Below are 12,485 nucleotides of genomic sequence, written 5' to 3'. Positions count from 1 at the left end.
AAATTGCACTCTAATCTAAAAGAATGCTGCACATCTTTGTCTTATGCATGCATTCTGAGATGTCTTCATCTTTGACCATCATCTTGATTTGATCCAGATTGCATTGCATGAGATAAGAATGTTTCTGCTTCTTCTTTATTTTCCTAATCAGGCTTCCATGTCTATTTTATTGTAATTCGATCCATGTGATTTTTGATCCATGTGATTTGTCAGACTTAAGCTCTAGTCACTTTCAACTGCTCTTTGTTTCATCAGTTGAAAGTTCTGGTTACTTTCTACTGCTCTTGACTTCATCAGTTGAGAGTTCTTTCATCAGTTGAACGAATTACAGACTTCATCAGTTGAATGTTGTTCCAGTCTCATCAGATGAATTCCTTAGCATCATCAGTTGAATACTTTGTCTTCAGTTGAATGCTTGGTTTTCATCAGTTGAAACATAACCCAGTCTTCATCAGTTGAATAGTTACATCTCATCAGTTGAATATCCTTCACTTAGATAAAATTACATGGCATTGGATATCTACAATTAGCCATCCTATTCTACCCACCCGTTGATAATTCCCAAAGACAAGAAGTATAACAATTACAACTGAAATTTGATAAAGATTCTAAATAAAACATGCTACAAAATGTTTATGTTATCATCAAAAATTATTGATTCTTAACAGATCGTATTTGGAGAGTGGGAGATGTCCACTCCGATTTTCAACATGTATTGTCGAATGATTTGATGCTTTAATAAAATCTCGACTTTTTCTGGCAAAAAAAATAGCTAAATACCTAATATGTTATTTATACTAAAATGATAATGAAATTTTTACAAACTCGAGTCCAATGATTTTAAGTCTTATTACGTACAACTCAGTAACTAAGTGTAAGTCAATGACGAGTTAAGCGACTAATGACTGCATTTCAATTTAAGCCACATCTGATAGTCATTATATTTATATATATTTGGTAAAGTAAGGATTGTGTGAATTGACCCTATGATAATCGTATGAGTTCAAAATATCTGGTCTAAATATTTTTAAATATTTTATTTGATATGTGTAATATTTATTCTCTATTCTTGATTATATATTTTATAATTTGATTTTTGTGATGCGTTTATAACAAGATGTATAAAATTATATGCTGCAAAATCTTGAAGTACTATTTTTGCATCTTCCTGGATGTGTTAATATTTTTGTATATAATGTGTTTAAATTACTACGTTCTATTCCAGGAAGTCTTATAATTATGACTTTTCCATCGTACTTGTTTTATCGTTAATTAACAATTATGTCATTATAGATGATTTTGTTCAATGTCTCAGATAAACCTTTGTATTTGGTTTCTTATTTGCTTTCTCCCTTTTCTCTTATTCTTTATTTTCTTCCTTTTTATGAATTTTGTGCCTTCTAGCTAGGGTGTTTCGTTATCAAAGTTTTATTAACTACTGTATATTTTTAGAATCACGTTTTGTTAGTCAATAGATTTTTTTATTTGAAATTTCTCTTTTATAATTTTATCCACATATCTTACTTTTTCTTTCAAATATTTTTTTTATGACATCAAAGTTTTTTTCAATCTAGATTTCTTGTCACACATCTCTACCTTTCTGGTTAGGTGAAAAACTTCACGTATGCAAAACACTCTTAATTTCGATATTATAATATCGATTTATAAATAATTTATTGACGTGAAAATTTTATGGCAGAAAAAATAAAAACAAAAATATATAATTTTATCTTTTTTTAATAATCTCAAAAATATTAAACAAGTAAGAACAAAAATCGTTTCAATAAGCCAAAAAAAGTAAGAACAAAAATCAATCTCCATCCATTTTTGTTCAAATTTAACCAAAATCGTATGTAACTGAGAAAATCAGTCGCAGACACTAGCCAGCCGCTTAGTAGAGTGGGCGATTTGCGAGTGAGATCTAAACCGAGTTACACTACTAACTACATGTACAAAGCACCTTGATTGCTTGACTTTACTCTAACTAACTCATCAATGGCGAAGCAGCAGTTCTCACAATACTCATTCTCTTCAATCCTCCACAAACGATGGCTTCTCCGCCTCTTCATCCTCCTATCTCTAATCGCCGCCTTTGCGTTCATAATCAGAGCCGCTTTCGATTCCTCAACTCATTGCGCTCAGCTTCAGCCCGATCAGCGATTCCACTCGGCTGCTCCACTCGGACCTGCTCTCAATCCTCTCGGTTTCATCAAGTCTAAGCTCGTTCTCCTCGTCTCTCACGAGCTCTCTCTCTCCGGTATCGAGACATTCACTTTCAGTTTACTTGAATTCGATGCATTGTTTGCTATTGTGCTCAATAAATTGTTATATGTATGATTACAAGGAAAGTGAAGTTGCCCTAGATTAATCCCCCAATTCTATTGCATTGCGAGTCTAAGTTATCAAGAAGACTATAGTTTTATTAATTGATGACTTCATTTCGGCAGGATTTATAAAAATGAAAATGAAATAGAAAGTGATTGAACTGTTTCCTGTGATATTTTTTAAAAGGATTGATGAAGTATGGGGAAATCACATATAGTGAAGGGATTACGGTGCTTGGACATGTCCTCTATGTTTAGAGTAGCCTTGTTTTCAGCTTAATTGAACAATATGAATGGTAATGTTTATCTTTTGAGAAGTCTTTTTAGGAGTCTCTAGCCACACATAGCTTGAAATTGTTCGATTTGTTGATGTTTGTAGTTTAAAGTTTGCATTTTTATACATCAAGGTTTTATGTGCAAGCACGTAAACATTGTAAACATTAAGGTTTTTATTGTCAATAAGCTTATATATAGAGAGATTGGAGACAAACTTCCTGAGGTTTTTATTAAGATTTTTACTATTTCAGCTCTTAGCTTGAGATTAGAGACAAACTACCTGAGGTTTTTACTATTAAGTTTTTAGTTTTTGCCATGATTTTGTTTTCATTTGACCAGACACACATACAAAATAATTTATTCAATCTAAAGAAGCAATCTTAAGATATCATACTTATGGTCTCCAGGTGGGCCATTGTTGCTAATGGAACTGGCTTTTCTCTTAAGAGGTGCTGGCTCTGAGGTTTGTTGGATAACAAACCAGAAGCCAGCAGGAGCAGATCAGGTGACATACGCTTTGGAGAACAAAATGCTGGATCGTGGAGTGCAGGTTTATATAATTATATTGTAACAATATAATGCTATCCTTGCATCTATATGCTTGCATTTTTCCTCCATGGGAATCATTTAAAGTTGTACTCTTCTGCATTACAGAGTTCATTTAAATATTACAGATCAATTTGTTGAATTATACTTCAAAGTTGCAGGCTAAAATCACGCTAGGAAAGTCCATATATGTTTATGTGACCTTTAACTAATAATTTGCAATATTTTCTGCCTAAAGTTCCTCTTAAAATATGAATTTTTTTATTTACTATGTAAAAATAATAGGAATGATTAATTGATATGCAGCTTTAGCCTTCTGAGAGATGTATGCTGCTTTCTGGTAGTGTTATATTATCCGGTGATTTCACCATTTTCTGATTAGACCTTATATGTTGTAAGGTTGTCGCTGCAAAAAGCCAGGAAGCTGTAAAAGTGGCATTAAAAGCTGATATGGTTGTTCTAAACACTGCTGTTGCTGGAAAGTGGCTGGATGCTGTTCTTAAGGAAAATGTTCCTCGTGTACTCCCAAAAGTGTTATGGTGGATCCATGAAATGCGGGGTCATTATTTCAGTATGGATTACGTGAAGCATCTTCCGTTGGTTGCTGGAGCTATGATTGATTCACATGTAACTGCAGAATACTGGAAGAACAGAACACAAGAGCGCTTAAGGTAATAAAAGGATTTCCTGTGAATAATATTTCTTCTAGAGTCCTTGACTAATGCAACCAGACATGATTGTTTTATTGTAATCGTATATTAGTGTCAATGATCAACCCTCCAGTGCTCTATGGATTGAGATACCTAAATTGTTTGTTCACTGAGGAATACATACTATATAGTTCACTGGGACCAATAGATTGATGTTTCCGGTTCCAATCATGTTGCAGTCTGATATAATCAACATCTCCGAATTGTGATTATCAGTTACTTTTGTTATTCTTTCTTCTGTAGGATAAAGATGCCAAAGACGTATGTTGTCCACCTTGGAAACAGTAATGAACTTATGGAAGTTGCTGAAGATAGAGTAGCAAAAAGGATTCTGCGGGAGCATGTTCGGGAGTCCCTTGGAGTGCGAAATGAAGATATACTCTTTGCACATATTAATAGTATGCTTTCTTTTGCTCTACGAATCACACTTGAGCATACTAAAATAAAATATGATGTGGATTTTGTAATATTTGAATCAATGTATGTCAGTTCTAAATTCATACATAGTTTGGATAATAATTATAAATTTTCTATTAAATGCACATCTTACCTGTATTTTAGGTTCTTACAGACATGGTAAGGGAAATAAAGCAGAGAAAAATAGAGAAGCAAACAGAATTCTTAATTTATAAGTTGAATAATTTTTTGGATTTAAAATATGGTAAATTTTAGTACAGTAGTAGTCATACAAATAAACTTCTAAGTATAGTTCTCAGGTGATCAATACAAACTAATATTACTCAACTTCATCAGCTTATATCAATTGTACTCATAGTTCTACATGTCACTCACTATTAGATTACCACTTGATAGAAGTGCAAACAATTAGTCTAGTCTTTTAAAATTCTAAGAATAAAAGAAGAAACTATGTCTATACTTCAATGTATTTAGTATTTACACCATTGCTTTCTGTGAGTATGCCTACACATAGTAATGGCAAAATATGCAGGTGTTTCCCGCGGAAAAGGCCAAGACTTGTTTCTGCGTGCATTTGATGAGAGTTTGAGATTAATTAAAGAACAGAAGCTACAAGTGCCATCAATACATGCAGTTATTGTAGGCAGTGACATGTCTGTTCAGACCAAATTTGAGACAGAACTGCGGAATTTTGTATCATCGAATAATATTCAACATCGGGTTCATTTTGTAAACAAAACTCTGACTGTTGCCCCTTATCTAGCAGCGGTTGATGTACTTGTGCAAAACTCCCAGGTATCCCTTGTTTACACTTCTCTTGTAGTGTTTGTACCCTTGTACTGTAGCAACTGCTTTCTTTTATGATGATTTTTTCTGAAATATTTATTATCAGTTATTAAATAAAGGAAAAGTGAATATTAAAGAATAAGTTTTTATTTATTTATTTGAGGAAGTACAAAAACAAGAGAAATGATATCCGGAGCCCAGGGTGTAACTTGACAAGGATAATCGAAAAGGAACTGTTGTACAGATGACCATGGCCAAGGGTGACTGATATATGTGGGATAGAACATTTATTGGTTTTTGGTTTGAACTCCATTCAGTGTACTGCACTTTGGCATCTGACATAGGTTCTTCATGACATTCTCAAATAATTACACTAACTTGTTTCTAAACTATGCTCAGGGTCGTGGGGAGTGCTTTGGGAGGATAACAATTGAAGCCATGGCTTTCCAGCTACCTGTACTGGTAAATTATTACACCGTGTTGACTTGAAACCAACCAGCCACTGGTTGCAGTAGTTGCAAATATTTTGTCCATTCTGATCAGAATGTAGGTTTCCATCCTTATCATTGTTACCTAACATCTATGCCAGGGAACAGCAGCAGGGGGAACTACAGAGATTGTAGTAAATGGATCAACAGGTTTGCTGCATCCTGCTGGGAAAGAAGGTGTAACTCCTCTAGCAAAAAATATAGTCAAACTTGCAACTCATGTTGAAAGACGACTTACTATGGGGAAAAAGGGTTATGAAAGAGTAAAAGAAATGTTTCTGGAACGGCATATGTCACATAGGATTGCTTCTGTGTTAAAGGAGGTTTTGCATCACTCAAAAAATCAGCGAAACTGATGAAGGCATGCTCTTAAGGTATTTTCTATGCTGGAGGTCTGTTTAAGCCATGGTTTATTGGTGAAATCTGTTCCTTCGAGAAGTTTGGAATATGTTCTTCTCTTGTGGAGAGTTATCAGATCTGCTTTAGAAAACAGTCCTGTTACATCTCATGTTCTTGACACCCTTCCATCTGCCTCCCACATTTTAGGTCCTATTAGATTGTGTATATAGGAGCACTTGGCTGCAGATTCCTTGCATATATTCCGAGGATGAAATGTACCAATGTTTATTTTATTTATTATTAATTGATGTCTAACTGTAAAATGAACAGCAGTTTCAGTCAGCCTATTTATTAAACTAGGTTAAGCTACTGAATTTTGACAGTGCCTGATATGCCTTGCATATCTAATCTTGTGACTATAATTTTGTAAATGTCGTTCTGTATTGAATCGAGTCTGATATAATCGCCAGGGTGGAAGGAGTCCCAACTGTAAAGTTTTTTATGGTGCTAGCTGGAGGTAACAGTAACTTGGTCATCTCTACATTGAAGTAGAAATAGTAAATTAATATATAATGGTGTTGATCTGGGTTGTATTTATGTATTTATTTTTGTTTAAAATTTAGACAGCACACTTGCCCTGTGACTAGCAAATAGCGCAAACGTGAGTCCCAGTACGGAATACAAGTACTGTATAAGCTTAAAGCATGCATTTAGGTTGGGAAAGGATTCTCTGTTCACGGGAGATCGACTAGAGGTATGTTTACTTTTTCACCCGTGGATCTACTTGCGACTTGAATACATCTCTGATCTCCCTTGCAACCCTCGGCTTCAGGTTACTCAAAATGCAGAGCGATGAAACGGTTGCAGTGGGTGTAGTATTAATCATACACTCCTCCCCCATTCGTTTACAGTCCTATCATCATCCATGTGTCCCAACCATTTCAATCATATTCCCTCCGTCTCACCATTTCAATCATACACTCTCCTCCCGTTCTTCCATTTATATATAGTTCAATCATCCTCTCTCCCTCCTCATCCCATCCATATATTTACAGCCTTTTTTCATTTATTTATAGTTCAATCATACTTTCTCCATCTCATTTATTTATTTATTTCAACCGTTTCTCCGTTCCACCCATTTGTATACCGCTTTTTTTTTCCGTTTATTTATAGTTCAATCATATTCTCCATTTGTTTATTTCAATTGTTCTTCTTTTGTTTCATTCATTTATATACAGGTTTTTCTCCCACCGTTTGTTTATAGTGACCTCCCATTTGTTTGTTTATAGTTCAATCGTACTCTTTCCCTGCTTTGTTATATTCATTTGTTTACGGTTTTTTCTTCCATTTATTTACGGTAAAATCATAATCTTTCTGGCTCACCCATTTATTTATGATTTTACTTGAGACTTCTAGTTTTGTATTTTTTTTTATCTAAATAAAAACTTTTATTCAGAAATTCTTTTTATCTAATAACTTCTAAAATTATATTTTAAAAAGAGTCTTAGAATACTTTGGGTCCCCCTCTCAAATGTAAAAGAGAGTATGGACGGGACTTGAGGGAGTATGATATTTACATAAAAGAAACACAAACGTAATACAAAAGCACGCTTGTAATATGTATTAGATGAAACCCACGAGTACATAAACGCCACCACTTTGATATACATAGGTACAGGAGCAGCCTGCAATAGCTGAGAACCTGACCAGTGATGAGGGCCGCTTATTAATAAAAAGAAACACACCAACCACATACAAGAAAAGCCGTGGTTTTCTGCAGTATATATAACATAAAATTATTTAAGCACACACGTAAACGATCTCATGGCTATAGACACGAGATTGCAGAACTGGGTGTATGAATCAGTGGTGACCACCGGGCAGCTTGTCCTTGATCTTATCCATAATTCCTTTCTTCTCCTCAGGCTGCTCTCCGGTACCAGTTGCTCCATACGAACCTCCCATAACGGGAGTCGTCGTTTGGGTCTGCTGATCCTCCTTGTGCCCCCCAGGCAACATCCCCTTAATCTTCTGCTTCATCCCAGCTTTCTTCCTCCTTCCTCCCATTCCATCGTCCTCAGACTACAACAACAATATCTATGAGTTAGCAGACCTTAAATAATAAAAATCACAAACTATCTTAGATAATATTTTGTGTAGCTAGGTACTTACTGAGCTGGAGCTGGAGCTCGCGGAGCGGTTAAGCCGCGGCTGCCCATCACTGCCAGTGGAGAGCCCAACGCCATGTGCACCCGTGCCATGCATGCCGGTTGCACCGGTGAGTCCACCAGTGCCATACTCCCCCATGGTTCCCCCAGTGGTGTGCTCAACCGGGTTCCCATACTCGTCTGTCTGACGAACCGGATTGCCATACTCATCACTTCCATGATGCTTCTGTCCTCCGTATCCTCCTTCTCCGTAGCTTGCCATTTCAAACACAATAAACTCTAAGAAGCTCTTCAAGTATTATAAGTTTTGGTTTGTTCGATATCTTGCAGTGGGGTTGCAATGGGTGCAGAAACTATGGGGAGAGTGGGGGCTTTTAAAGGCATGGGAAAGTGGTGTAGCCTAATAAGATGGTTACACGTACCGGTTTGTATCGGGTGTTGTGGCGTCATAAGAGCAAGACACGTAGACTAAATGTCGGTGGAGATAAGATGATGACTGTCGGCATAAGATGTGTTTAAATATTAAATGACATTGTTAACGGATTTGTGTTACGTAAATATCAACTGCCCTGACTAATTTGTCAACATCTAAAAAGCGAAGGGACACTTCACCGCGTATTTCAGGAGGTTGTTTAGATAGACATTGGAAGACTAACAGAGGAGTCAGTATGTGGCATTTTCGTAGCGTCATTCTAGATAATATCGATGAATTCTATCCACAGATGATCTCTGTTCAGTGGGGCGTGGCCTCTTTCAAAATCAGTAGCCTTATCCATGTTACCTCAAGCCCAATTGTCAGCTACCCTTATTACTCCTTCCGTCCCGGTGAGATGTATACGTTCACTGTTTGCACACATTTGGAGACTCCAATAAAGTATAGTTGCAAAATGTTTTTTTTAAATTTTATTTTTTTGAATAAAAATTTAAACATTATATTTTTATTCAGAAAAAGAAATTTTTTAAAAAGTGTTGTGGAGCTATACTTTATTGAAGCCTTAAAAAGCGTGCCAAAAAGTAGCGTATACAATTCATTGGGACGGAGGGAGTATGTATTTATGTTGTCACGAGTGTGGATTTTCTTCGGATAGTCTTGGCTAGTGGGCCACACGCGTAGTTAATTATATTTTTCACAGGAAAGAGTCAAGACCTTTGGGCCTTCATATCTATTGAATTGACTTACATTTATCATGTAGTAGCAAGTTAGTCACGAAATGTATGTGGATATCAGGGAGCGTACTGTTGAAATATAAGGTATCCATAAAGAGGCTTCTCTAACACGTTAAGATTTTTGATGGAATGGTTCTCTACATGGTACCAGAGCTCAGGTTTGTAGGAGGTCTCGGGTTCGAGCTCCTACCACCTCCCAATATTCTCACATTTAAAATGGACACGAAGGCAATTTATGCTCCCAAAGATGGGCGCCCGTGATCCACTCTTCAACCCAAAATACTATTTACCAAACAATTATTTGATTTCTACAACAACATTTTCTTTACCAGCATTATTATGACAGCACAGCTATTTTTAATAGCAATCCCACACAGATCTTAAGAATACCTTAATTTTGTTGGGTGTTTGCTTAAGGAAGTGAAGGAGGCTAGCATGGAGGAGAAGAGTGTGAGATTAGCCAAGGTGGTCGGCCTGAAAACTCATGCTTTGGGGTCTCAGTCTGGCCTAGACATAAAAACCCTTGTGCATACATGAGAGCAGGCAAGTCATCCTTGGCTACCAAACACTACTAGCTCACTCTTCTCTTTATGTAAGCCCTCTCTTCCTCTTTTTACTCTACTCAACTAGCTACATTCTAATTAGTAGGTATTGCTTATTCAGTTTTCTTCTAAACTTTGCTATTTATAGCCACTCACACTCGATTAGCACTGTAGAATAATTTCTACAAAGGGTCATGCCGTCATGATCATGCCATGGCATATTGTTTCTTACATGTCACCGTGGACTTCCATTCAACTTCATAGCGAAGCTTGAATGTTAGACTTCCATATATAACAAAGTCAAAATGGGAAGAAAAGCATAAATAGACGCTTTCATATTCGAGAGAATGACATGTCAATATACGACAGTTTTCTGATTTCTGTGTGCATGCATGATTTCCATCATCTGCATTTTGAGGATCTTGAGCGACCACCAAGAATATATTCGTAGTTGCAAGGTTCGACATTGTGTTCCTCTTTATATAGAGAGAGATTACAACGGTAGATATTTTGATTTTTACGTTTTTGTTAATCATTCAAACCCTGAGAGCTTCTTTAAACCCACTTAATTCAACTACTCTGAAGAATTTTATCTTAAACAAATGAACACCCGACATTTTATTCTTCTATTCCATTTTATTGTTAGCCTCTTTGGTTTTCTTTACTTTGTATCTCTGAGTACTTTTTCTGTATCCAAGGCGCATTTGACTTTGCAAGTCATGATCAATTAGGAAGAACACTATCTACATACCGTTGATAGAGGTATTTGGTAATCAACAAAGATGAGGTTCATGGCCGGAATCAAGATCTATGACGGTGGTTTTGGCTGCCGGAGAGCGGTGGTTGTGTGTTTTTTGGGTGGCTGAGACCAGGATTTTGAGTTGCCTCCTTGTGCTCTCAACTCATGATCCCCTAATGTGCCTACGTACCCCTATATTTATAGGGGATCAAGCCATACGTAGTTCTATTGAACCAAGAATCCTAGTTTGATCAAGACTAGGACTCTTGGGGATAAGACCAACCCTGAGGTGGCGACTTATCTCTTAGACTTCTATCGTCTTTAGAATCCTACTCCAGTTAGAATTAAGCCTTGAGGCCAACTACCTCAGACTCCTAGTCCAAGTACATCACGGATATAACATTATCTCCACTACGAGAGATAATACTAACCGCTACTTTTCGTAGCATGGAAGAGACGTTTGGTAGAGCCGTGACCAATTCCTTGAGGTGTAGGGACGTGCCCTTCCCCCTTAGTAAAGGTCCTCACTAAGAGGTAAGACAAATAAGGAGCCAAGTTACACGATCGTCTCAATCCCCCGATGAGGGCTAACTCACCAGAATACAAGATCCAGACATATGATCGGCCTTCGTGTCACCCTTGAGGGCCTTCAAGAGCCATGATCACCTCAAGCCCCCACACGAGGGTTAACTCGGCAGATAGCAGGATTGAGGATTATAGATCATGCCCGGATGAGCCCGGGAACTTGCCAGATGAGCGTGGCGACTATCAGATGAGCCTGATAACTACCAGATGAACCTGGTAACTAATCTTCATATCCCTCGGAAGGGTTGTCATATCCCCCGGAGGGGTAGGTCTTCATATCCCTCGGAAGGATCGTCATTGAGACTCACTCCCTCAATGTTGGAGCCAAAGTTCTGCCGGATGCCAAAGCCTGAATATGACCTGAAACAGAGAAGAATGCGAGGGATTGTCCCCCCGATTCACCTCCGGCGTGAGAATAAGTTAGTGGCTCAAGAAGGGTTTAGAGAACTGCAAGCGTGTATGTATGTAAAGGTGTGTATTTGTATGTGAATGATTTACCCTTGTTTTACCAGTCCTTTATATAGGAGGAGGAGGAGCCCTGCTATGTAACGTCCCCGCCTGATGCGGGAGGGAAGTGATGGCGAGTAATGGAGGCGGGATTCTCTCGCTCGACCGTTGCAGTAGTAACGTTGGAGTTCAAACGATGGGCTGGACCTGCTTTGGGCCGTAGTGAATTGGGCCGAGAGGCTTATAACCCAACATGTCCCCAGGCTTCGGTCGAGTTGCAAACGCGGCCGAAGTCTAAGTTTGTTTCGACCGGCCGATCGGACGAGGCGTTAGGCTGGGAGATCGACAGATGCTTCGGTATGATTTCAAACGTTTGATCCGACCAACGCGTGGTGCCGCTTGAGTGTCTTTTGGCTGGATGACGTTACCTCGAGATGTGCGTTGAATCTGGGCCGTGCATTCCAAAGGGTGCCATAAATGAGGAGCGCCTTTTCATAATTTTGTTTATAAATACAAATCATTACTCGGTTTTTCTCATATTTCCAAACACTCTTCACTTTCTTTGCAACTCCCCGCTCTCTCCAATTCTTGCTCTCCCAGTTCTAGTTGGTGACCGGCGGCGATCTTATTTCCGGCTACTTCCTTCCATTTTTCTTCTAACAAGTAAGTTCTTCTTTCTTCCTTGTAAACTTTTTAGACTTTACTTCGTTTCCATGGCATGCTTTAGATTCTAGGAACCTGTTTGTATGGTAGATTCCGGCGGGGGTATCTCGCCGGCGTGTTGATCCTTGTCGATTTCTTTTATTGTTTGTCTACATTGTAATGTCAATGCCATATTGTTGAGTTGTCGTAGATTAGAATTGTGGTTGGGGTTTTCCGGCGGTTCTCGAGTTCTCAACTCGGGCCTTGTTGTCGTCTCCTACCCCTTTTGTTGTTTCTCCTAGGGTTAGG

General features: G+C 37.9%; 2 protein-coding genes across 2 annotated transcripts; one reads left to right on the top strand and one right to left on the bottom strand.

The window, feature by feature from the left end:
• The first annotated feature begins 1,847 nt into the window (after positions 1-1,847).
• Positions 1,848-6,260, top strand: LOC108223212 (uncharacterized). Its single transcript, XM_017397348.2, has 7 exons — positions 1,848-2,257; positions 3,008-3,150; positions 3,546-3,817; positions 4,100-4,254; positions 4,806-5,068; positions 5,459-5,521; positions 5,649-6,260. Exons 1-7 carry the CDS (start codon positions 1,996-1,998, stop codon positions 5,901-5,903), a joined length of 1,413 nt encoding a protein of 470 aa, XP_017252837.1. The 5' UTR covers positions 1,848-1,995; the 3' UTR covers positions 5,904-6,260.
• Positions 6,261-7,481: 1,221 nt separating this feature from the next.
• LOC108223213 (dehydrin DHN1) lies at positions 7,482-8,421 on the bottom strand. Its single transcript, XM_017397349.2, has 2 exons — positions 8,059-8,421; positions 7,482-7,968 (listed from the first exon to the last, which is right to left on the bottom strand). Exons 1-2 carry the CDS (start codon positions 8,314-8,316, stop codon positions 7,750-7,752), a joined length of 477 nt encoding a protein of 158 aa, XP_017252838.1. The 5' UTR covers positions 8,317-8,421; the 3' UTR covers positions 7,482-7,749.
• Positions 8,422-12,485: the final 4,064 nt, after the last annotated feature.

The sequence above is a fragment of the Daucus carota genome, chromosome 5 (assembly GCF_001625215.2).
Source record: "Daucus carota subsp. sativus chromosome 5, DH1 v3.0, whole genome shotgun sequence".
NCBI lineage: Eukaryota > Viridiplantae > Streptophyta > Magnoliopsida > Apiales > Apiaceae > Daucus > Daucus carota.
Note: the sequence above shows the minus strand (reverse complement) of the source record. Positions and strands in the feature narration are given on the sequence as shown.